This window comes from Oryzias melastigma, linkage group LG6, assembly GCF_002922805.2.
Source record: "Oryzias melastigma strain HK-1 linkage group LG6, ASM292280v2, whole genome shotgun sequence".
NCBI lineage: Eukaryota > Metazoa > Chordata > Actinopteri > Beloniformes > Adrianichthyidae > Oryzias > Oryzias melastigma.
The window spans coordinates 30310690-30335170 of NC_050517.1; the positions used below are offsets into that span (position 1 = coordinate 30310690).

The 24481-nt window shown below is 40.2% G+C and overlaps 1 protein-coding gene and 1 long non-coding RNA gene across 3 annotated transcripts in view; one reads left to right on the forward strand and one right to left on the reverse strand.

Moving 5' to 3' along the window:
- Nucleotides 1–6: 6 nt before the first annotated feature.
- plcg2 (phospholipase C, gamma 2) overlaps nt 7–24481 on the reverse strand; it is a 42418-nt gene continuing 17943 nt past the window's right edge. For both annotated transcript variants that reach the window (XM_024282061.2, XM_024282062.2), the window contains exons 6-33: nt 24366–24450; nt 24182–24262; nt 21538–21581; nt 21377–21449; nt 20421–20522; nt 19709–19827; nt 18658–18743; nt 18466–18583; nt 17827–17995; nt 17653–17748; nt 16749–16835; nt 16432–16601; nt 13971–14171; nt 12131–12253; nt 10757–10937; nt 10609–10677; nt 10196–10305; nt 9706–9802; nt 9560–9632; nt 8538–8710; nt 7071–7173; nt 4858–5061; nt 3815–3954; nt 3634–3742; nt 3265–3432; nt 1718–1806; nt 1486–1643; nt 7–153 (exon numbers count right to left, since the gene is read on the reverse strand). In XM_024282061.2, coding sequence (XP_024137829.1) covers nt 114–153; nt 1486–1643; nt 1718–1806; nt 3265–3432; nt 3634–3742; nt 3815–3954; nt 4858–5061; nt 7071–7173; nt 8538–8710; nt 9560–9632; nt 9706–9802; nt 10196–10305; nt 10609–10677; nt 10757–10937; nt 12131–12253; nt 13971–14171; nt 16432–16601; nt 16749–16835; nt 17653–17748; nt 17827–17995; nt 18466–18583; nt 18658–18743; nt 19709–19827; nt 20421–20522; nt 21377–21449; nt 21538–21581; nt 24182–24262; nt 24366–24450 — 3268 coding nt within the window. In that variant the 3' untranslated portion in view covers nt 7–113. The remainder of the gene's footprint in view (nt 154–1485; nt 1644–1717; nt 1807–3264; nt 3433–3633; nt 3743–3814; nt 3955–4857; nt 5062–7070; nt 7174–8537; nt 8711–9559; nt 9633–9705; nt 9803–10195; nt 10306–10608; nt 10678–10756; nt 10938–12130; nt 12254–13970; nt 14172–16431; nt 16602–16748; nt 16836–17652; nt 17749–17826; nt 17996–18465; nt 18584–18657; nt 18744–19708; nt 19828–20420; nt 20523–21376; nt 21450–21537; nt 21582–24181; nt 24263–24365; nt 24451–24481) is intronic.
- LOC112152463 lies at nt 3873–17934 on the forward strand. Its single transcript, XR_002920306.1, has 3 exons — nt 3873–4008; nt 17599–17713; nt 17794–17934. It is a non-coding gene; the product is annotated as an uncharacterized LOC112152463 (long non-coding RNA).

Below are 24481 nucleotides of genomic sequence, written 5' to 3' on the forward strand. Positions count from 1 at the left end.
GGTGGAGAGGTGGACGGGTGGACAGGTGGAGAGGTGGACGGGTGGAGAGGTGGACGGGTGGAGAGGTGGACGGGTGGAGAGGTGGAGAGGTGGACGGGTGGAGAGGTGAGGCCTCAGGAGTAGAACTTACTGCTGTTCGTCTTCTTCTCTTTTCTGGAGTCAAATAAAAGCCGATAAAATATTAAATAAATAAATATTTGATGTTTTTAGACACTTTCAGTTTTGACTTTTTAAAACTTCTTTTGCCCGTCTTTCACTTTTACACATAAACAGCAAACATACAGATTATTTACATTATGATTAATTACAAACGAAGACTTATAATTACATTTTAACTTCTCAGGCAGTTTTTTATCAATACAGAAGCTAAAAAAACGGTTAGATTAACTTAAAAGAAAAATAACATTTACTTAAAAAACAAGTAAAAATGTAAAACAAAAGAGATTTCTATCTAGTAATTCCGTTTACCACCAGTAGGGGGAGACCCAGACAGAGATAAACATCTAAACATGTCAATATTACCAAATATGTTTATGTTCCCACACTTATATATAGAGTTCATCAATGACAATCTAGTTTTGTGCACCTTATATAAGTATTTATAAAATATGACATTTTGATTTATAGAAAATATTAAATTCTAAGAAAACATAAAGTTTAATAACAAGAATGTAATTTTCAAGTTAAGAAGAAGGAAATTATTACATGTTTGTCTGCCACACATTTATAAAATAAATGGTTATGAAAAAAATTGTAAAAAATAAAGATTGTTTTGTGCAGTTATAGTTATAAAAGTGTGTATTAAAGTTACAACATGATTAAATAAAGAAAATGTGTTTTTGCTTCTCCCCCAAATGATTTATATGTCTTAAAGGCATTAATAACAGGAACAATTGTTATTTGTTTCTACCTTTTTATAACATATATTTTAAATGAAGAAAATAATAATAAAACAAAAGGTTCACATAAATAGAATTGATTTTGTTAAATTTCTTATTATTGGTCCTGAAAAAGCTCTAAAATACGACATTTTCTTAAATTGAAATCCAACATTTATAAGAAAAAGTCATAAATTTAGCTTGTAAGCTGTAAATATACGAATTTATTCTTGCATATAAAAGTTACAACTTTTTTCTCAAAATGTGTCTTTTTTTCTAATGTATGTATTTTTTCTTGTAAGTTTTCTTGTTTCAGACATAAATTTACAACTTTAAGCCACTTAAATATACAGAATAAAGGTCACAAGTTTAGCCTTTAACTGTTAAAGTCATAGATATAAGACTTTATTCTTGTAATTTAACAGTTACGACTTTGTTCTCATAAATGTATGACTTTCAAGTCGTAATTTAACATTTTGTTAAAGATTAACTGGCCCAGCTCTCTAACTTTAGCTGTTTTAACTTTATTATGAAAAACTTCTTTTATTGTGTTTCTCCATTTTGAAGGCTGAGGTTTTGGCGTCTTTCTCAGGTGTGATCGCCGTACCTGCGTTTCTCGCTGGCGTCCCTCACGAGCGGGTTCTGCTCTCGAGCCAGACCGGGGCGGGAAATGTTGTTGTGCGTGTCGTACAGGAAGGGCTCGCCGTGCTCGGCCTGCTCGCTCTTCAGCTGCCGGGACGAGGAGTACAGGTCCTCCTGGACCCTCTGTCAAACACAGGTCAGTCAGTCAGTCAGGAGGCCGCACTCGTCATGGAGATGACTCCGCCCACAGGCCTCACCCCTGCTTGATTCACGCTGATGTAGATCAGCAGCGAGGCCAGCTCCAAGTTCTCGCTGTAGCCGTTCTTCAGAGGTACGGAGCGGTAACCTGCCAAACACATTTACTTTAGTTTCAGAGGCAAAGACGGAGCTGCAGATCAGAGCGGTCTGAAGGTATGGAAGCCCAGAGGGTCATGTGGATACTGTCTGTTCCATTTAAATACAAACAGTTCAGCAAAATAAAAGGCAACATCAATCAAAAAACCACAAACATGTAAAAATAACCCAAATACATCATTATTACAGTTTTACTAAAAACTTTCTGTTTTCTAACTTAAGACAATAATTCCTGTAACTACTTTAGATTGTGACTATTTAAATTTGATTTTATAGTGAATTATTTAGACATCATAAACTGAATTCTAAGTAAGTAAAAGCTTCCTTATTTTGTCCTTTTTTATGTCTTTAAAGAAAAATAATCTTATGAAGAACGTTTTGCAAATAAAAAAAAATCTGTTTTTTACTAAAATGTTCTCCTTGAAACTAAATCATTTTTCTAACAGCACTGGCAGATCTTTGAAAATTAGCTAGAATTTGTTTTTCCAAATCTGAAGGATGTTGATTTATTTTTAGGAAGCCTGTTTTTAATAAGAAAATCATCTATGATATTCCTTAACTTTGGTTTCATACCATTTTCTGGGGTATTATTTATTTTTATGTATCGATCTGACTGTTGGACTACTGTTTTTTTGTTGTCTTTTTTTTGAAAAATGACATTATACTAATATTAAATAATGATTAATAAGTTGCCTTACCTGCGATAATGCTAGTGTGAATGTTTTTTGCTGAATCTGGTTGCTGAAGATGCTGGAAAAAAACTATTTCCAAAATGCTAAATTTGCTAAAATTTTGTTAAAGAACTATAAGACTTAAATTTCTGAAAAAATTGAAGTAAGTTTGTTTAAAATCCTCAATGCATGTCAATTTTGCTCAAACATTTAGTGTGTTGCTTAAATATGAGCTAAACTCTAAATTAGCCTATAAAGTTAGCGCATTGCTAAAATACTAGCTTACCAGTAATACGTTAGCCAAAAACGTTAGCATGTTGCTAAAATATTAGATTAATTCCAAATTAACATAAAAACGATAGTAAATATAAAATTACCCAAACTAGCTAGCATAATGCTAATTTACCAGCTCAATGTCAAATGATTTTAAAATGACTAAACGATGGTTTCAAAGTGGAGTTTAATAAGTTGTTGAAGAATTTGAATCATTTCTCATCCACTTCCATATATTATTCAATATTTCAAAACTCTAAAGTTTATAAATACCATCAGTAATGTCCTGAACGAGCTCAACGTTTTGATACCAAGATTGTTGAAATCTCTGAAAGTCTGATTGAGTTTTTACGTGCAGGAAAGGAGCAGGACAATCACTCTAGTGTGAATGCTGACTAAGCAATCACACCACACTGATGTCCCGTACTGAGATGAGAAGCAGAAAGGTGTAAAACGATGTGAACCTTCATCCAGCGGCTGTGCATGTTTCTACAGTCGTGTCGCACCTGAGCGGAGGCCTAAGACAGGAAATGTGGCCTGAGCCAGGAAGTTGGGGTCTGAGAACATGTCTTCTTCGTTCACCACGAAGCGCAGGAAGGTGAGCTCCGGCTCGTACACGGTGAACTCCACCAGCTCGGCGGGACTCTTCCAGACGGGGTTCAGACCGTTATCGCCTGCAGACCAGAATTGCATTAAGACACTTTATTAAAATAATAAATCTTTACTTTCAAACATTTTCACCAACAGTTCATCAGTACAGATTTAGACATAAATATATCAGTAAATAAAAATAAGTGAAGTTTTGGAAAGTTGAACCCAGTCTTCAGAAAAGGTGTTTTCTTCAGTCTGAGGTCATTTCCAGGTGAACTCCTTACGGTAAACGATAGTCTTAAACTTCTCCTCCGCGTGTCCACACAGCTCCACCTCCACAAACGGGCTGGCGATGCTGCGTCCGGGTCTGGGGAGGTGTCTGGCTGCGATCACCTGCAGGGACGGCGGGTTTTCATCTTTGACTGGAGGCCAACAGCTTTGTGGTTACCGTGTGTCCGTGCATACCTTGAGTTTGATGTGGTACTTGACCTTCTTCTTCTCCTGGTAGGGGTCGTAGGAGTCGGAGCGCATCAGCTCCGGCTGCAGCACGTATCCGGTCCGTCCGTTCAGGCTGAACAGGGCGGTGTTCAGCTGGGTGCATTTGTCTGAGCGGAAAACCAGAAACGTTTTTATTCGTCTGCAGGAAACTATGTAAGCAGGTGAGTTCGGAAATAAATCAAATGAAACTTTATTTATAAAAAGCACAAGAGAAACATAGCTGCAAAGCAGACACATTTCACCAATTCAAGATGATTTTTTAGAACAATCTGCAAAAGTAAATGTTTATGCTTCCTTGGCAACAGAAGTTTTTTGCTAACCACGCCCACATTCCTCACATGGTCATTTTGTACGTCATATCGTTTTACTCAGCTGGAGTCAAGGAATTTATATATTACACTTCTACAAAAGCTCGCCACGCTAACGGCGTTCAAAATCAACAAACGTTATTTTTCTCAAGATGTGCACTGATGATGGTTGAGGAGCTGGGAGAACTCAGATCAGTTTTAACTTTGCAGAAGGTACTAAAGATGATTTATTTTTAAATTCAAGATGGCGGTCTCTTCTCGAGGTCACAGTTTACAATTTAATTTGTCAGCGTCTGAAATTTCGTGAAGATCGCTCAAACAAAGTTGTCTTTCCTCAAATACCCAAATTCCTCACTTTACTCCACCAAGCCTCATGAAGCCATCCCATAATAACTTGAAATAACGTGTTTTGGTTTGATGACGTTTTACTGTTTTGAGCCTCATAAGGTCACGTTCATCTTTGTGACGGTTTCTCTCACTGTGATGTCATCATTCTCTGGCGCGGCGTCGTTCAAACTTCATAGTTTCTGCATTTGTGGCGGGGATCAAATTTGCTCAAATGTGCAGTAAAAAAATATCAAAAGCGATCTGGTCCTTCAGTCCAGGACTGCTGCGGGACACAACGACGTTTTTATTCATTTCCTCACATTTATTTGCTTTTCTGTTTGTTTCTTAAACCCAAAGTTTGAGAAAATCCCAAACCTCCAGTCTGGAAGTTGAGGGCCACCATGTGACAGCCGACGGCCCACATGGGGTAGGGGTCGTAGTTGGAGGACTCCACGCGCTGCGACTTGGGGTAAATGCGACTCAGAGCCTTGCGGTTGTACTGCAGGAACTCCTTGGTGCGGCTCTTGTTGGGCAGCTTGTTCTCTATGAAGGAGCGCACCTCCTTGTAGGTGTAGCTGTCTGCAGGACAGAGAGTTTTGTTAGCTGGGGGGTCGGACAGCGGTGACCTGTTGATGAGAGCAGCTGCAGTGCAGTCTGGGCAGAAGTTCCTGTGACTTCCTGCTCCTCAGCAGCAGTTCTGCAGGACAAACGGACACAGAAATGCTGCAGACTCGACGTTAGACGCCGACATTTCTGCAGAATTTCATCATGTTTTTGAAAATAGATTTCTAAGAGCCACAATTAAACAAAAACACGGATGAAGATGGTGTTTTAACATGTTCTCGTGGCATTTTCACTCATGATGGAGGACATATACAAACAAAATTAAGCACAAAAGTGTTTCAATTGAATTCAGGATTCAACATAAAAAGCTGTTTAAAAAAAGCTCATTTGTGACGTAGAAAACAGTCATCAGGACACGAGCTCTGAGCTCCTGCTCTGTATAAAACAGACCCTAAAAAAGTCCAAAATTGTACTAAATAAATCAATGGATACAAAAATCTGCCTCTGGGGTCTTAACCGCAAATTCTTACTTTAAGAACAAAAAATGTCGTAACTTCAATTATTTTGTTATCGACAGACTTTCTTGATGTGATAATATTTGAGACCATTTTTCTTAAAACAAGATTCTGTTTTTCTTAAATATACAGTTTTTATAGTGCAGCGATGGGAAAGGGGGCGGGGCTGCTCCACGCCAACAGTCCCGCCTACAACTCAGAAGTGAATTCTGAATGAAATCCGGCTGTTCTGCAGAAACTATAGTTTATTTTGGCTAAAAGCAGCATCATCATATTTAAAATACTACTGGGAGGTTTTCAAACAGATCCGAATGTGATCGAGTGAGACGAGACTCGAACACTAAATCACCCAACGACGCTCATAACTTCTGGGTTCAATTATAAATAATGTAAAAAAAATCTTGACAATCTTTCTAACAAGTGATTTGTGTTCTGCTGAAGCTGCAGAGATGCTGCTGACGAGGTTCAGTACGACAGGAAGCTGTTTGGCCTTCAGACCGTTTGCTTTCATCACTTCCTGTTTCTTCTTCTGGTGGAAAGACTTCAGCCTCTCAACGAAGGTTTCACTTTCTCCTCCGTGGAAAGTTTTTTTTTTTGAAGTGGAAAGAAAGAAACAGCATTTGTTTTAATTGTTTCTTTGTTTTTCTTCAAAACCGAAACACCCACAGCTTCCTTTATGGTGCAGAAACACTTGAATCAAACCCTTCATGCACAGAACTCTTCATATTTCCCCTTAATTGTGTTAAATAACTGAATTTAGAGATTCCACTTCCTGTTTTATTTTGAAGCTTTCTGCACTCCAAAAAATGAATCTTAAAGTGAAACGACTTGTTTCAAGAAAAGTTTTCCTGTTCAAAAGAAAGAATCCTTTCAAGGCTTTCCTCATTTAAAGAGAATCTGCCAGTGGGGGAGTGGGGGGGGGCACTCATTCCTGATGCTCCGCCCACACCGGGCTCGGCCTCGTGCGTTCGGGCGACCACTACCACTGCAGAGTCTATCTAAACGCACGTTTCAGCCGTTTCATGTGCAGCCATGCATGTTTGAAGTCAGTTTTCAGGCTCTACGTAGGAAACTAACAGCAGCTGAACGCATCATTGAACTTTGACCAATCAGGACTCAGATCTGGTAGTGACGTATGGATACCTTCGCTCTTAACTCTCGGGACTGCCGACCGTTTGATCATGAAGGAGGAATGAATAAATGTGGTTTGTGCACGGCTGGAATTATTTGACACCAGATCTCTGATTTATCAGAATCGAGCTGTGACAGGAGAAGCCCAGAGCGAGACTCTGGAGATCTGCACCGCTTCCACATTCCCGGCAAACCTCCTCCAACGGCGTTTGTATCAGAGGGCGACAGACGTGTGTGAACGCCGTCAGCGCGTTCTTGAACGTGCATGGCGTGCCGGTGTGTGTGCAGCTTCAGGAGCTGCTTGTGCTGCGAGTACATGAAGCAGCAGCTGCATCAGCAGGAACGCCACAGCGCTGATCAGTGTGAGCGACGGTTTACCAAAGCGGTCTTTCTCCTTGCTGCGGGGCTGACAGTAGACCACCAGGTCCGACATCTCCATGGCGACCTCTGCCTTCTTCTCCACTTCCACTTGCTGCTTCATCTGTTGGACAGAGAAAACAGCCACTTCCTGTTTGTGCGCTGCAGCTGACAGACAGACCTTTGTGGCTCTGCAGTGGCCTGGATTCAGTTCCAGCATCACGTTTGTTAGCATCGACTGACTAAACCGCAGCGTGAGCGGAGTGAATCATTTACAGAAGCTCACACGGACAGATATGAGATACGGGGCGACTCGTCGTCTGCAAAAACCCCCAGAAGATTTTTTTCCTGTTGCATTTCTTTTGTAGTGTTCTTTTGAACTAACATCAGGGGTCAAAGTCAGTCACACAGGGGGGCAACATCCAAAACACACTTTACAGGAGATACTTTTATAGAACACTCTAGAACGACATCATTAAAACTTTAAAACTGGAACTTTTTAACATAATTATGAACTATATATCATTACCTGTGATAATGCTAGTGTGAATGCTGGAAGCTGAATTTGGCCGCTGAAGATGCTGAAATTGATAACTAAAGATGCTGAAGCTGATAGCAGCTAAAATATGAAGGAGATGCCAAATTAGCCTAAAAAAAAAAAAAAACAACAAGCCTAGGCAAGCCTAGGTTATCCCAGTGCTTCTCAATTATTTTCTCTTACCCCCCCCAATAAGAACTTATCCTTTTGCCCCCCCCCCACAACTTTATCAGTATCATTAGTCAAACGTATATCTCCTCAAAATATTGCACCTTTACTATCATTACAGAATAATTAAAAAAAACTTCTAAATAATCTGTTTTATTCTTTTTTTTTTAATCCTTCCATAACTTTCAAAGTAAATCAAGTCTTTCCTTGTTTCCTCCACAGTTCTGATGAATTCTGTCTTTTCTCAGAGATTCAGTTCTTTGGTTCACTGTAAACATCGACTCTTTCTGCTACCAAATGGATTTTTAGGTCGTTTTTTTCTTTATTTAATTTATTATCAACACTATCTAGAATTATGCACAAAATCCATAACTAATGTAAACATGTTTTTATTTGTATAAAGTGTTTATTATGTCTATACTGTTATTTATCCCTTCCAGATAGAATGTACAAAATAAATCTAAAAGAACTAGTTATTAACAATTCAGTTTGTAACTCTACACATCTTAAGCTTTTTTCTGTTTAAACATGATTGAAGTGAACAACACAAAACTCTGCAACTACAACCCAAAATACAAATTAAAATGTGCAAAACTAATAAATAAAGACTTTTATTCACATAACATTAATAAAGACAAAAGTTGTCTTAACACATATTAAGTCTTAACACTTCATGTAACTTGTTCATTCAAACGTTTGCTGTTGGTTCAAATCTCAATCTAGCCCTTCCTGTTGACGGTGAAGTTCTCTCTGTTCTCTTCACATCTTTGAGTCCCACTGACCTCCACCTCCTTGTGGTACTGCTGGCTTAAGGCCCTCTGAGAGATGTCCCAGGCCACCTTGTACCATTCAAACAGCTCCTCCAGGGTGTCTGCGGCCAGGTCGAACTGCACGCTGTCCTGGTCTTTGTTGTTTACCGTCAGAACGTGGAGTTTCCCGCTTTTACCACATTTCACTGCAAGAACGACACATGCACAAGTCAGACGGGTGCAGGTTCTGTGGTGGAGAAGAAGCCAGAATCAACTGTTCATGCTGCATCTCCAGACACATCAGTGAAAGTTTCATTAAGATGCTACGTAGTGTAGCTAAGCTAACGCATTTGAAGAGCTTAGTGGTTGAAAGAAAATAATCACTTATGGATTTCCACACTCACAGTCTAAGCTCAAAGCTGATGTTGGAAAAGTTTAAAATGTTAAAACGGATTTATTTTTCATAGTTTTGTTTATAAATAATTACTGCCAAAGGCTACGTTCACAAGTACAACCACCACCGCGGGACGGGGAGCAATCGGCAGAATCTTCCAGATTTCATGTCGTTGCCCAATTTGTTTTTTAATTCTTGCTGTGGTCATGAATGCAGATGGCGGCCGTCAGGCGGGAAGAATGGCCGGCTTTGTATAAACTCCCCAGAAAAAGACCGGCAGGAGGCCCCGGCTGACGGCGGCCGTCCGGAGACGTTCACACATGGTCCAGTCAGAGCTGCTGCCGGCCGATGATTCCGGCGCGACCGTCCTGTACCGCCCGGCTGTCGCCCAGCTGTCGCCCAGCTGTCGTCCCGCTGTCGCCCCGCTGTCGCCCCGCTGTCGCCCCGCTGTCGCCCCGCTGTCGCCCAGCTGTCGCCCCGCTGTCGCCCAGCTGTCGCCCAGCTGTCGCCCCGCTGTCGTCCAGCTGTCGCCTAGCTGTCGCCTAGCTGTCGCGGTTTTACATGAGAACAAACTACACAACTGCCTTCTGAAGAAATGATTCTTCATGAGTGAGTGAGAAACAGAAACCAAGTGAGCAGAAGAAGACACCCAGGGTCTCACAGTGCTGGATGTTACACTGGGACAGGTCCATGATGCCCTTGCAGAGCTCCCCCAGAGGGTTGTCCTCCATCTCCTGTGTGGATGTAGATAAACATTTTCAGTCCTGCTGTGATTTCAGCTCCAGGTTGATGTTCAGCTGAGCTCACCTTTGATTTTGCGTCGGGCTGTTGGTTGTTGAAGACTTCCTCTACGTAGTTTGCAGGGAAGAAGAGCTGCATCCTTCCACCACAGTCACCTTTCCACCTGAACGGAGAACATGGAGATGTTCCTTTGAGTTTCCTCTGGAGATCATTCTAGTTAGAGCTGGATGTCGAGCTAAGTGTGTTATCGGGCTGTTGGTCATGTGACTCATGTCTACCAAAAAAAGGGTTTCTGTTACAGTTTTAGCGAATTATTTCAATTCCAACACGCTGTAACCCCACCTCTTCGAATCAAAAACTTGCTTCAACAAATGTAATAATAATAATAATGGATTGGATTTATCTGCGCTTTTCCAGACGCTCAAAGCGCTTAATGTGAGTTTTTTAAAATATATTATCCAATTTGCAGATTTTCATAGTGAATGGAAACGCAGCTACTGATGCCAGCAAACAAAAGTCCAATCTGAAATGGTTGTTGTGGTGTTGGTGGACGTACCATCCTTCACTCTCCTTGGACACGTTGTGTATCAGAGCTCCTTTGGAAAAGCTGAGCTCATCCGGTCTCTTTGCTGAGTAAGCATATAAAGCCTTGACTGTGTTCTGAGGCTAAAAAAACAGAGTAAACATTCAGTGTTGTAATCACAGACAAACAGAGACGAGCGTGTAGCTGAGAGCGTGTAGCCGTGAGGGTGTAGCCGTGATCGTGTAGCCGTGATCGTGTAGCCGTGAGGGTGTAGCCGTGAGGGTGTAGCCGTGATCGTGTAGCTGTGAGGGTGTAGCCAAGTGTGTAGCCGTGAACTTGTGAGCGTGTAGCCGTGAGCGTGTAGCCGTGGTCGTGTAGCCGTGAGCGTGTAGCCGTGATCTTGTAGCTTTGAGCGTGTAGCCGTGATCGTGTAGCCGTGAGCGCACCGTGGCCGGCTCGATCTCGTTGGGCTCCACGTAGGTTTTCATCTCGTACAGAGACGCACATTTGTCATCCTGAGAAACACAGAAGCAGAAAAAGGTCAGAAACGTCCCAATCTCCAACATCTTCTCGGCTCTTCCAGCTCAGGCTCACAGTGATGAATCGCTGGACCAGCTCCGGCGTGACCGGGTAGCGTAGCTTGATCTTGCGGTACAGAGGCTTCTTCTTGTAGTAGTTGACCAGCTCCACCAGGCTTTCAAACTCGGTGGTGGAGCCCAGCAGGTACATGCCGCCCTCTTTCTGGATCCGGCAGTGCTTGACCTTACCGTCACCTCTGAGGTTCAGAGAGCGGCGGGCGAGCGAGGAAAACACGAGCAGGAGAACACAGACAGTTACTCAACAAGCTATCATTTACCCACAATGCACCTTTATAAACTAACTATAAAACTAATGTAAAACTAATAATTAAATAATGAAAAATGAACTTCATTCATTCATTCATGTGTAGAAAGAACATGTGGATAAAACATACACAGTAAAAAGTAAAACATTGGATCAATTAATAAAAAGTCATTAAATGTTTTAGTTTTCATCAAATTAAAAGTTTGAGTTGATAATTTATTCAACTCAAAATTTCATTTGATAAAATACAATATTTTTAAATGTAGCAAATTACAGAGCTTTTGTTAATTGATCCAATGTTTTACTTTTTACAGTTTGACGCTGAGAGACTCTCCATCCCAAATCCTTTCAAAATAAAGTCCAAGTATTCTGCAGTAAAACTACTCTGAATACTTCATGGATGACTTTACGTACTAGCTCTGTCAAAACTTTATTTTGAAATATGTTTCAAACAAAACAGAGAGAAAAATGAGCCAAGATTCATTTCTACTAAATATCATTTTAAAAATCTATTTTCAGGGAAAATATGGATTATACATTTACAAAGGAAAATGGGAAATAACTGTTTTTGTAAAAAAACAACAACAATAAAGTCCTGCAAAAATACAAAATAAAGAAAAATGTGGGAAAAGGCAAAAAAAGTAGCAACATTTACACAGATATTTGCAAAAACACTCGGAGTGAAAGATATTAAAAAAAAGGAATTAGCTGCAGCAATCGGCTCCCTTTTCAAGCTAATAAATCTATTTATTCTTATTTATTTCAAATATGTTGCAAAACAAAAATAGATAAACATCTCACTGAGTGTATTAGTCATTAAATTTAAATTTAGAAAAAGGTGGAAGGACAAATAATCTCCATATGACAGAACTTAGAAAAGAAAAAATATATATAAATATACACACACACACATATATATAGTCAATATATGATTAATTATGTCATTTCATTTCTCTTTTTTAATATTCAAACATATTTATCTATAAAGTATAATCAATACCCATGAGGATTCTTCTATTAATCCCCAGCAGGTCATTACTACATTAAAATAATCAGTGGGTCTACAGTCACGATGGGGCTCAGACCTCAACCTTTACCTCTCCGTGGTTAAACCGTCCTCCATACCTGAATGTGATGGCAAAGGAGTCGGGCTCTCCTTCTCTCTGCCGGATGAGGAACGCTCCGTCTCTGGGGATCCTCAGGAGGTAATCTTCTGCCTGACCTCTGCTCAGGTTACTGTAGAACCATCTGCAGACAGACATCAGGATCTGAGCACGCTCCACATTATTCCCTCAAGTCAAGGTCAAACTCGTTTTATGTGTGATGTCAAACAATCGTTCAATAAGAATTGTGACGTTGTATGACCAGCTGGACCCCACCCCCTTCATGAACAAATTCATGAAAAAAACACTTTTTTCAACATGGCAGCTCCTTGGTTGGTTTTATCTCCATAGCAACCATTTCATTTTTTGTTCTCCTGGCGGTGATGAACAGGTCGATGTCATTTTTAGAAGAATCTACAAAAGTACATTTTCAGATTTTCTTAGCAACGAAGATTTTTTGTTAACCACGTCCACATTCCTAATATGTTCATACTGTATGTTATATCATTTTGTTCAGCTGGAGTCAGGGATCCATGAATCACATTTTCATGAAATTCTGATTAAAATGTGCGAGTAAACGGGGAATGGCACTTTAGCGAAGTCGCTACGCTAACGCTGTTCAAAAGGAACAAACTTTAAAACAAAGTTTTTCCTAACGATGCTCAAGCAGTTATGAGGCGATAGACAGAAATCCTCAGGAAGAGTTTACATTTTTAACGGTATTAAAGGTTATTTTATTGTTTAAATTCAAGATGGCGGCCTCTTCCTGAGGTCAAAGGTCAATGAGATTTCGATTGTGGTTGTAGACTTGTCCTGATGGAGAAACTAATTTAGTGAAATTTCTTTGGATAGTTTTTTTTCCATATTGACCAAAAATTAGAAAATCACCAAATTTTGCACTTTGGCACAAAACAGCCGCCAAGCCGTCAGTCCTGTGGCCATCCCATAATAATTTCAAAACCTCCTTTGGACATCCCTGACATGTGTGTGTTCTGGTTCTGTTACTTGATTTTGAAGATTTTTTTAGCCCCATCAGACATTTTGAGACAGTTTCTCCTGCAGTGATTTAATCTTTTCTTCTTTCTTTTGGAGTGGGCGGGGCCATTCATGACGTTAAAAATGTGCTTTCATCAGTAACTACCCGGCCAGCACGGCCAAGAGCCCGCCTGGTTTAAAAGTGGGCGGAAAATGTGGGTCTCAAATGGGTTTGTCTGCAGTCTCTGTGGTGGCTCCGCCTGTGTTTGTGGAATAAGTGACCCTCAGCGCTTGAGTCGCTATGCTAGCTGCCCAGCTGTAGACTTCGCTAGCTCGCTACAACGGAGTTCTCAACAGCAGAGCTCACAGCTGACTAGCTCCATACATACATAGATTAGCCTAAAAAACGTTTTCAAAAAAACCCAAGTTAGCCAAAACAGCTAGCATGTAGCTGAAATATTAGCTATACTCCAAAATAGACTAAAAAAACCTTTGTAAATGCCAAAACCGTCCAAAAAGCTAACAGAATGACCATTTTTAAAACGTTAAAACTGTAACTTTTTAACATAATTGTGAATAATAAAAATGCAGGAATATTATTCCAGAATAAATCAACTTAAACCTTAAATAACTTTCAATATTTTACTCTCCATAAAAATATATTTTGTCAAAATTATACAAATTAGAAATGAGCTCAAGATAACATCGGGTCATTAATAACAATAAAATGATCTGGAGGGCTGATAGAATTACTCGGAGGGCCGGATCCGGCCCCCGGGCCGTGACTTTGACACACGTGCTGTAGGGGAAGATCTCAGATTGAAAGTCGTGTCAGAGTCCATGCTCGTGTTTTGCGTGGCGTGTTAGAGTGAGGCGGCAGCACCAACCCCTCCTGCAGGTGCGAGTCCGGCTTGGGCACGGCGTCGGTGAGGCGCAGCTCGAAGTCGTGGCAGCGCAGCGGCATCTCTCTGTAGTGCTGGATCAGAGAGTACACGGTGGGGAAGTGCAGGTTTGGAGTCAGGAAGAAGTAGGTGTGCCCCCCCTCAGAACCGGAGCGGATCCTGCAGTGCTGGACTCTCCCCCCCCGCCTGCAGGAAAGATGAGACAAAGTTTCCTTCTACAGACCTCCAATGAAAGCCGTGATATTTTCCAGGAAACGGAGAGGAGGCGGTCAGCTGCAGTTATAGCTCATATTATGCCGAACAGAAAGAACGCGAGTGTAATATTACTCAACAAACCAAACTTATAATTTCATAAATATCTGCCGCTGTGACACCAAACATGACCAAAACAAGCAGTTGTGAGTCATAAACGTGTGCAGCAGCTCGCACATCAGCTTCACACTTCTCCCACTCATGTCCCTCTACCTGTAACGTTTATTTAAATCGCCCGTTCATGAAGACCGACGCAGATTCACGGAAAGTATTGCACATCGTGTGAAACAATAAAGTTTTATCAAAAAGATGCAGAAAATATTTCTGTAAAAAAAACAGATTTTTTGTCATTTGTATGGAGAGAAATAAGTATCAACCTGATTTGTGCGTTCCTAATTCTTGATTTGTAACTCATATAATACATTATATGCACAAGTAAAAAAAATACAAGATACAATTTACACATGCACAAATTAAACTACACAAATCTTTAAAATGGCGCACAAATCTCTTGTTACACACAAAACCACATTTACACACAAATCTGATGTGAGACTTTTAGCGTCTCCGAGATTCATCTGTAAATGATGCGTTTACATGCTGCTAGAATGCTGGGTCGTCAGAGTTTGTCTATCAGCTGCTATGAACTTCGATTGTGAAGATTATCTGGTGACATTTTCCCACTTAAACAGATATGCCTGATAATTGTGTGATTGCTTAGTCAGCAATCACACTAACGTGATTCTCCTGCTCCTTTCTGTACATGTTTCAGCACGTGAAAACTCAATCAGACTTTCAACAATCTTGGTATCAAAACGTTCAGCTCGTTCAGGACATTACTGCTTCTATTTCAGGGATTCCTAAACTATATAGTTTTTGAAATATTGAGCAAAATATGCCTCATAGGAAATGAATGAGAAAGTCTGCAAATTTCAACATTTTAGCAACAAACTTTAAATATATTCTAAATATATTCATGGTTATGTTTTCATCTTTATAGTAGTTTTCAAAACATTCAGAGTTTAGCTTCTCTTTTAGCAACATGTTAACATTTTTGGCTAATTTGTGATCTACTGAGGTTTTTTTAAGGCTAATTTAGAGTTTAGCTTCTCTTTTAGCAACATGCTAACATTTTTAGCTAATTTGGTTTACTGGGGAATTTTAGGCTAATTTGGAGTTAAGCTAATATTTTGGGTTAATTTGGAATCTACTGGGTTTTTTAGGCTAAGTTAGAATTTAGCTTCTATTTTAGGAAATGCTTTAACAATCGTATTTTAAAACCTTTCAGAACAATCAGCGTTTACACTTTTGAATCTGAATAAACTGTAACTGTTTTTTTCTCTGTGAATCAGCTGATCGGAGCTGTGAAAGGCAAAAAGGGTCGATAAAAGAGAGAAGGTCCAAATCTTAAAACAATATTTTTTTCTCGTCCGGCTCCAGCAGGAGGAGGAACTTCCCGCTATAAATTTTCAGGCGCCATATTTTTCTCTGTAGCCAGATTCTCTTGGGAGTTGGACTATTTTGGAGTTTAGCTAATATTTACGCAACAAGCTAGCTTTTTTTGGTGGCATGAGTTTTTTTGGGGCTCAAATGTCTTCTCAAGATTAGCATGTATGAGGGATTTTTAAGCAATTTTACTACAAATTCTTCAGAAATGTAGGTCAACTTCAGCTCTCGTTCAGAGTTCTGTAATGAAATTTTCAGTCTTTTAGCAAATTTAACATTTTCAAATAGCTTTAGCATTTTCATCAAATCCCTTCAGCAATGAAAGTAAATTGGGAGCATAAAGCTTCAGCATCTTCAGTCACTACTTTCAGCAAAAAGCATTCAAACTAACATTATCACAGGAAATCAAACTTTTCAAGTTAATATAAAAAAGTCTAAATAAGGGTTTTTAATACACTTGTGCTAAAACGGCTGTGTAAATTACACTTTGTTATTTTTTTTACTTATGAACAAAACGTGTTATGAGTTACAGACCAAGAGTTATGCACGTACAAATCGGAGTGAGTCTATTTTCTCTTCATACATTTTTGCTAAAAACGTCATAATCATGATTAAAAGACCGATTGAAACGATTTTACAATCCATACAAAAATAGTTGGAGCGAGACTTTGTTCCCATGTAATTGCACTCCTTTGACTGAGTCAACTTCTCTGGTTTTCTGCTGGAGGTAAATGATCCGATCGCGTACCAGAATGACAGCGTGTAGTCGGTGACGTAAGTGTCACTCTGTCGGACCAGGAAGGTGCCGTCTCGTCCGCCGGTCTCGGTGCAGTACTCATGGATCCGCCGCTCGGCCATCTGCCGGCCCTCCGCCATCTGACCGTGGAACCACGGCTCCAGACAGTGCAGGTCCTGGTACTGAGGGGCGGAGCAAACCACGGAGAACTTTCACTCATTCAGACGAAGATGACAGACGTTTTTGTTTTTGTGTGTTCAGAAACTTCCTGTCTGATTACAGTTTCCGTCCTGTCAGAAGGGCTTAATGCTCAGCTGAGTGACGGTTACCTTCTTGGGATCTTCCTCTTCCTGCTCGTACTCCTCAGCGTAGTACAGTTTGTCATCAGAGATCACACAGTAGTGCTTGTTCCAGCGCTGGAAGCAAAGGGAATGTTTTCATTTTCACATGTCAGATTACGGTCAATCAGATTTATTGGTTTGTATCTGCATGAGTCAAACTGACGGATCAATATTCAGTCGGTCGGAGGTTCAAATCCCACGCGTGTCCTTGGACAAAATACCTACCTGTACCTGTAAACTCCCCCAACTGTAAAAATAATCTGTGCATTGATTTCATTGAATGTGATAATGAGATAAGAGACAAACCAGGTGACCAAAAACACGCTCACAATCTGATCCAGAGATAAGGGAAAATTATAAAACATAAATGCTTTATAGGTGGAACAAATGAGAAGAAGAAGCATTTGGAACGTTTAAGAGTTTACTTCCAATCTGTGTCATGAATCTGTGCTTTCTGACACCTGAGTAAAGACGAAAAGCATCATTTAAAAATGAGTTATTAAAGTGACCTAGAACAGAAAAACAGGAGAAGTTGGAGCTTCTTCCAGGAATTAGCCTGATCCTGACAGGACTTCTCTGCTTTATTCTTGTCACGAATCAGCTATAAAAACTCTAATCACATCAGCTGGAGGCTATGGCTGCACCAAAAAGGCTTATTTCACGTCATTCATGATGGTTTTGTTTATTTGAAGATTCAGTTGTTTTTAATATTAAAATATCATATTTGTAATTAAATCTCAACATCTAACTGAATCAATGATTAGTCATAAAATGTCATCAAAAGTCTCAAAAGCAAACATTAAAGTGATTTATTTGATTTGTTTTCCTGATTCCACAGACGTTCAGGACCAAACACGTGAACTCCGACCGTCACTCGGCTCCGGGACTCTACCTGGTCCACAGGGTCCCAGATCTCCAGGTCTCCCTGTTTTTGGCCTTTCCGGAAGTCTTTGGTGAGTCCTCCCCCCTCCACGTTCAGCTTCTTGTGCTGCTCCGACACAGACAGACACGGCTCTCATTCCTGGTCCCTCAGGTGCCGACATACCTTCCTTCAGGTGTGCAGCACCTTGATGATGATCTTGCCCCTCAGCTGCGTGGGCGACGGCAGCTGCTCCGCCATGTGCTCCACCGGTTCCGTCAGGAGTTTGTCTCCAAACACGTCCCTGAAGATCCGAGCCATCTGGCGCTGCTGCTCGATGGGACAGTGCTCCTCTATGGACAGGATGAGCGGGAAACTGACATGCAGGAGAAACGGAGATTACAGTCGTTTAGTTTAACTCGATATCAGGAAAATCTCAAAGCAGTTTTACTTTTGACAGGAGATGAAACTTGACAAAGTTGAACTTTTTCTACATCAATGAAAGATTCCTGTTGATAAAATGATTGATCTGCAGTGAATCTGATCTGATTTATTCTTCAGATTTTTATCTTTTTCTGACTTAATTTTAAATCTGTAAGAAAATATCTGCATCAAAAAGAAAATGAAGGCGATTCACTGAAAGAAAAATGATGATCAGTTTGAGTCTTTTAGGAAAATATTTGACATCTTTTTGTATTCACATCTTTTATTGTAAATGTGAGTTTACTCTAACTAATGAAAGACGCATAAACTATGAGGATGTTCATCATAAACACTTCATATGATCCAACTGTCAGAATTCTGAAACAGATAAAGATCAAAGTCAGGACGAGTCCAGATTCGTACTCGGAGGTGACGAAGGCGTGCTCATTTATGGCTTTGACCACGTCCTCAAACTTGATCTTGGTGGTCCTGGTCCAGCCGTGATAGATGATGGGCTCCCCGGCGCCCTCCCAGCAGTCCACTGAAGGTCACAAAAACACCACACATTAGAACCGTCCGCGGCCACACAGAAGAAGAAACGCTCCGGACACTGACGCTCCACGCAGCGACATCCCAGACGCAGACAGCGCACGTACGCCTCCGTGGACGACTCGCTGCGCAGCTGATCCCCGGTCAGGTATCTGCAGGACAAGAACACCACAACAAGTCAACTAGTGAACACTTTTTATGTTTCCTTTAACAAATTTGGTCGCTGTTTTCACTTCTTTTCATGTTTTCAGTTCTATTGATTTCTGAATTATTATTTTAGTTTTTTCTGGCTGCTGTAATAATGTTAACTAAAAAAACAAAAATCGTTTCCTGGGTTCTGCAGGGTTAAAACTGTTCGTTTTTTTTAGCAGCTTCGTCTAATTAATCACATAAATATTATATTTCAAAACTATTAATCTGAAATAGTATTAATCTGCAATAAAACTTAAAAATGTTATTGTTACCTGCAAGAATATAAAATGTTAAAGCCTCAGAGAGTGACTAACAGTTTCATATTCCAGGAAAACTTCAGAAAATATATAAACAGATTTACGTAAAATAAAAAATTTAGAAAAGACAAAGTCTGTCATAAGTTTGAAAAATACATCAGACTTAAACTAACTTTTAGATTTAACTTAATGCCAGTATTTTTTTACATTTTTTATTCATTTATTTTCTAATGGGTGTGTTTATGTCTTTTGTATGTTTTAAGAGTCAGTAATTCAAGTTTATCTATTTAATAGACTAAATGTATATATTAGGAATACATTTTGGACATTTCTGGTATTTTTTCAGTATTTTAGATTTTAAAAAACTTTAGAAATTTAGAATAAATTTTAAAATAAACAAAATTAAATCAAATGGAAATGTTGGCAGGAAATAAAAGTTGTTAATCGGCCCACAAATAATAAATGATGACTTTGAAACAATAAATTAAGATGTTACACACGACCGAACAAAAAAAGACAAATGAGAAATCACTGGGACAAACAGAGTGGATCTGAACAGAATCAAGAACACGAGAAATGATCAGAACGGATTGAAAACTATTCAAAAGTCCAGAAATGACAGAGAACCGTCAGACAAACAACTGTGGTTAGTGTGGAGCAGAACTCACGTGTTGTGGGAGGAGTTGATCCAGTAATGAGATAACGGGTTGTTCATGTTCAGGTTGTTGATCTCAGAGTACTTCTCGTCCCAAACGGCGTTCTCCTTGGAGAACAGGAACCCGAGGAACTGAAAGAGGAAAAAGCTTTGACGTCAGGTGAGTCCCTTCAGGTGAGTCCTTCAGGTGAGTCCTTCAGGTGAGTCCCGTCAGGTGAGTCCCTTCAGGTGAATCCCTTCAGGTGAGTCCCGTCAGGTGAGTCCCTTCAGGTGAGTCCCGTCAGGTGAGTCCCCTCAGGTGAGTCCCTCAAGTGAGTCCCTTCAGGTGAGTCCCGTCAGGTGAGTCCCTTCAGGTGAGTCCCGTCAGGTGAGTCCCGTCGGGTGAGTCCTTCAGGTGAGTCCCTTCAGGTGAGTCCCGTCAGGTGAGCCCCGTCAGGTGAGCCCCTTCAGGTGAGTCCCTTCAGGTGAGTCCCTTTAGGTGAGTCCCTTCAGGTGAGTCCCTTCAGGTGAGTCCCTTCAGGTGAGTCCCTTCAGGTGAGTCCCTTCAAGTGAGTCCCGTCAGGTGAGCCCCGTCAGGTGAGCCCCTTCAGGTGAGTCCCTTCAGGTGAGTCCCTTCAGGTGAGTCCCTTTAGGTGAGTCCCGTCGGGTTCAGAGGTTTCTGAAGCTCCAGAAGTTCAAGTCGATGAAGGAACGTGCACGTAAAACCTGCGGATGGTTGCGAGTACCTCGCTGACGGTGAACTCGGGGTCGTTGGTTCTTCTCATGGTGTCGTCGATGAAGGTGGTCATCAGCTCTCTGACCTGGTTCAGATCGTTGGCCCAGCTTTCCTGAAAAGGGAGAGAAAAAAGTGTATTTTAGTTTATTTTAATAAACCCAAACAGACCTGCAGCGACTTCATAAACGCTCATTTAAAGCCTGAAACGGTTTTTCATTTTGTTGCTTTGAGATGATCCTCCAAAACACATTCTTCCTCAAACACCTGGAATCATCAAAGAACGGAGTTAACACGGATGTCATTTGATGATCGCCCTTTATCTGTTTTCAAACTGTTCCCAGAGATATTTTAATTAGGACGATGTTCCACCCAAATAAAAACCCTTTTCATTGTCTAGGACATAGTTTCTGCAGAGTTTCATTTGAGTTGAAGATTCTTCATATACTTCCTCATCAGCCGCGGTGCTGATGAAGCTGGATTTATGTGTTCTTTATTTGTTCTTCTTCTGTGGTTTTAACGTGGTTCATTCATGATGTATCTGTGAAAGAATTCCCATAAAAACCTAAACTTTTCTCCCTTTTTCCACGTATTTATTTTGATCTGTGCCGGATGAGTAAAATGTTGGTAGCAGCAGTTTAGATGCTCAGTCAGTTAATAAGCTTCAATATTATTTATAAAGTCTCCATTTTCTAAACCCGTTTTGTCCCTTTCAGGGTCACGGGGTGGGGCCGGACCCTGACCCGCCCACTTCTAGGTGAAGGCAGGATACACCTGGACAGGTAAGCCGTCTGTCTCAGGGCCTCAATCACACATTTACACTCACATTCATACCTGGGGACAATAACAGTGACCAATGAGGCTATGAAGCATTTTTATGACAAATATTGATCATATGTAGTTTCATATTGATTTGTACGCTTTATTTCTTCCACGTTACCTTTTAATACCTTAACATTTGAGTTTTACCTTTTGATCGTAAACGAGGAAACGCTGGAAATCGTGCAGCAGCACCGAAGAGGCGTCCGGTTTATCCGTGTTACTGCGAGGAGAGAAAAAACCAAAACGTCAAAACAGGAAACTGTGACTCTAAAACAGGAAAATGATCCTACGGAGAAACAGCATCTCACCCCAGAATAAAAGAACAGGCTTCTCTTTTGAACTCATCCAGAATCTGAGGACCAGAAAAACATCAACGACCAATGACAGCGAAGACGAAGAACCTCGAATGCAAAGGAATCAAAAGCCAATCTACAGCTTCACAATAATAAAAAGTTCTGACGTCAAAGAGAACTTATCTTATTTAATCCTCAAGTTATTTATTAAAGAGAAAGTAGGCCACGACGCCAGAGCATGTCCTGACTCTCCAGGACTCGTTCCTGATAACTCGAAGCAGTCGCCTCCTTTATGACTGGAATCTGACCGGCTCGTCTTTGAGCCGATAAAACCGTTTGATCGTCATTTCTGAGATCACAGATCATTAGAATGATGCAAACGTTCCTGATCATCTAGACTGGAGTTTCATTCTACTAGAAAGGCTTTTCCCGCTCATTTCAGAACAGCTGCTTCCATGAAACCTCAAAAGCACTTTTGGCGGGAAAAGTTTAGCTAATATTTCATACTTTATGATGTTTCTATTCATTTATTTAAATGTTTTGAAAATGCTAATTATAATTATTAATTCGAATTGATGTTGAAAATGTATCAAATTAGAGACAGTGGGTAAATAGGGTCATTTTGACACTCGTGTCAATATCTTAAATTAACATTATTCTGAGAAAAAATACATTTCTTCATTGATATTATCTCATATAGAAATTCGATCTAATTAATTTGGTTGATTTAATCAAACGGTCAGAAAATTCACATTTTGGCAGTTAGTGTTTCCAGAATGCTTTTCTATATATAAAATATGTAAACTAGTGTTTTCAGAAAAAGTTTTTTTCAAATTAACACAGAATTCAAGAAATATTGAAAAAACACAATTTAGCAATTCTACGATTTCCATTAAATCAGAACTCAACAAACGTGTTCTTGAGAGGATCACATCACTGTTTGTCTCTGACGGGGGCCGCGGTCGGACTGTGAGCTAACAGAAAACGTCTAACAATCACAGCCTAAACGGAAACATTTACGGTTTTTAAGAAAGACACATATGGAGAAACCTTAAATAATTCATTTCTGTAATCTTCATAGAAAAAATACTAAAACATTTAAAAACTAGATACTGTGTATAGCATTAGCTGTGATAATGCTAGTGTGAATGCTGGAAGCTGAATTTGGCTAATGAAGATGCTAGTGCTAATAGCTGAAGATGCTAATGCTAGTAGCTGAAGATGCTAGTGCTGATAGCTGAAGATGCTAGTGCTAATAGCTGAAGATGCTAATGCTAATAGCTGAAGATGTTAGTGCTAATAGCTAAAGATGCTAGTGCTAATAGCTGAAAATGCTAATGCTAATAGCTGAAGATGCTAGTGCTAATAGCTGAAGATGCTAATGCTAGTAGCTGAAGATGCTAGTGCTAATAGCTGAAGATGCTAGTGCTAATAGCTGAAGATGCTAGTGCTAATAGCTGAAGATGCTAGTGCTAATAGCTGAAGATGCTAGTGCTAATAGCTGAAGATGCTAGTGCTAATAGCTGAAGATGCTAGTGCTAATAGCTGAAGATGCTAGTGCTAATAGCTGAAGATGCTAGTGCTAATAGCTGAAGATGCTAGTGCTAATAGCTGAAGATGCTAGTGCTAATAGCTGAAGATGCTAGTGCTAATAGCTGAAGATGCTAGTGCTAATAGCTGAAGATGCTAGTGCTAATAGCTGAAGATGCTAGTGCTAATAGCTGAAGATGCTAGTGCTAATAGCTGAAGATGCTAGTGCTAATAGCTGAAGATGCTAGTGCTAATAGCTGAAGATGCTAGTGCTAATAGCTGAAGATGCTAGTGCTAATAGCTGAAGATGCTAGTGCTAATAGCTGAAGATGCTAGTGCTAATAGCTGAAGATGCTAGTGCTAATAGCTGAAGATGCTAGTGCTAATAGCTGAAGATGCTAGTGCTAATAGCTGAAGATGCTAGTGCTAATAGCTGAAGATGCTAGTGCTAATAGCTGAAGATGCTAGTGCTAATAGCTGAAGATGCTAGTGCTAATAGCTGAAGATGCTAGTGCTAATAGCTGAAGATGCTAGTGCTAATAGCTGAAGATGCTAGTGCTAATAGCTGAAGATGCTAGTGCTAATAGCTGAAGATGCTAGTGCTAATAGCTGAAGATGCTAGTGCTAATAGCTGAAGATGCTAGTGCTAATAGCTGAAGATGCTAGTGCTAATAGCTGAAGATGCTAGTGCTAATAGCTGAAGATGCTAGTGCTGATAGTTGAAGATGCTAGTGCTAATAGCTGAAGATGCTAATGCTGATAGCTGAAGATGCTAGTGCTAATAGCTGAAGATGCTAATAGCTGAAGATGCTAGTGATGAAAGTTGAAGATGCTAGTGCTAATAGCTGAAGATGCTAATGCTAATAGCTGAAGATGTTAGTGCTAATAGCTGAAGATGCTAAAATTGATAGCTAGCTAAAATATTAGCGAAATGAGAGAATTCCCACATTCCTTTGTGTTTGATCTGGTCGGACAATACTTCCATTCCATCAATGATCATATTGTGAAACTGTGATTCTGTTTCTCTCTGCAACTATTTTTACTTCTTTCATGAATGTTTGACTCAGCAGATTCAGTTTTAGAACGAGTTCTTTTTGTGTCGTTTTCCGTGGACGTAGTGACCACTCACCTCATTCTGTTCGAACATGATCAGATTATAAAACTTGTGAAACTGCTCAAAATCCAGGCGATCTTTCTTTATGCCCACTTCCTGTGAAAGCAGAACAACAAGAGCAGAAAGAGCCGCATCAGCTCGACTGCTAATGAAGCAGTTATATTTATACAGCAGAGCGGCCGGGTTCTAAAAACAGTACCAGCAGCTTGTCTTTGAGCGTCCGAGAGCTGGGGGCTTTGTAGTTCAGCACAGGAAGCAGAGCCTTCAGCTCCTTCACCGAGATGCTGCATGGAGAGAACATTGTTCTGATCTCAC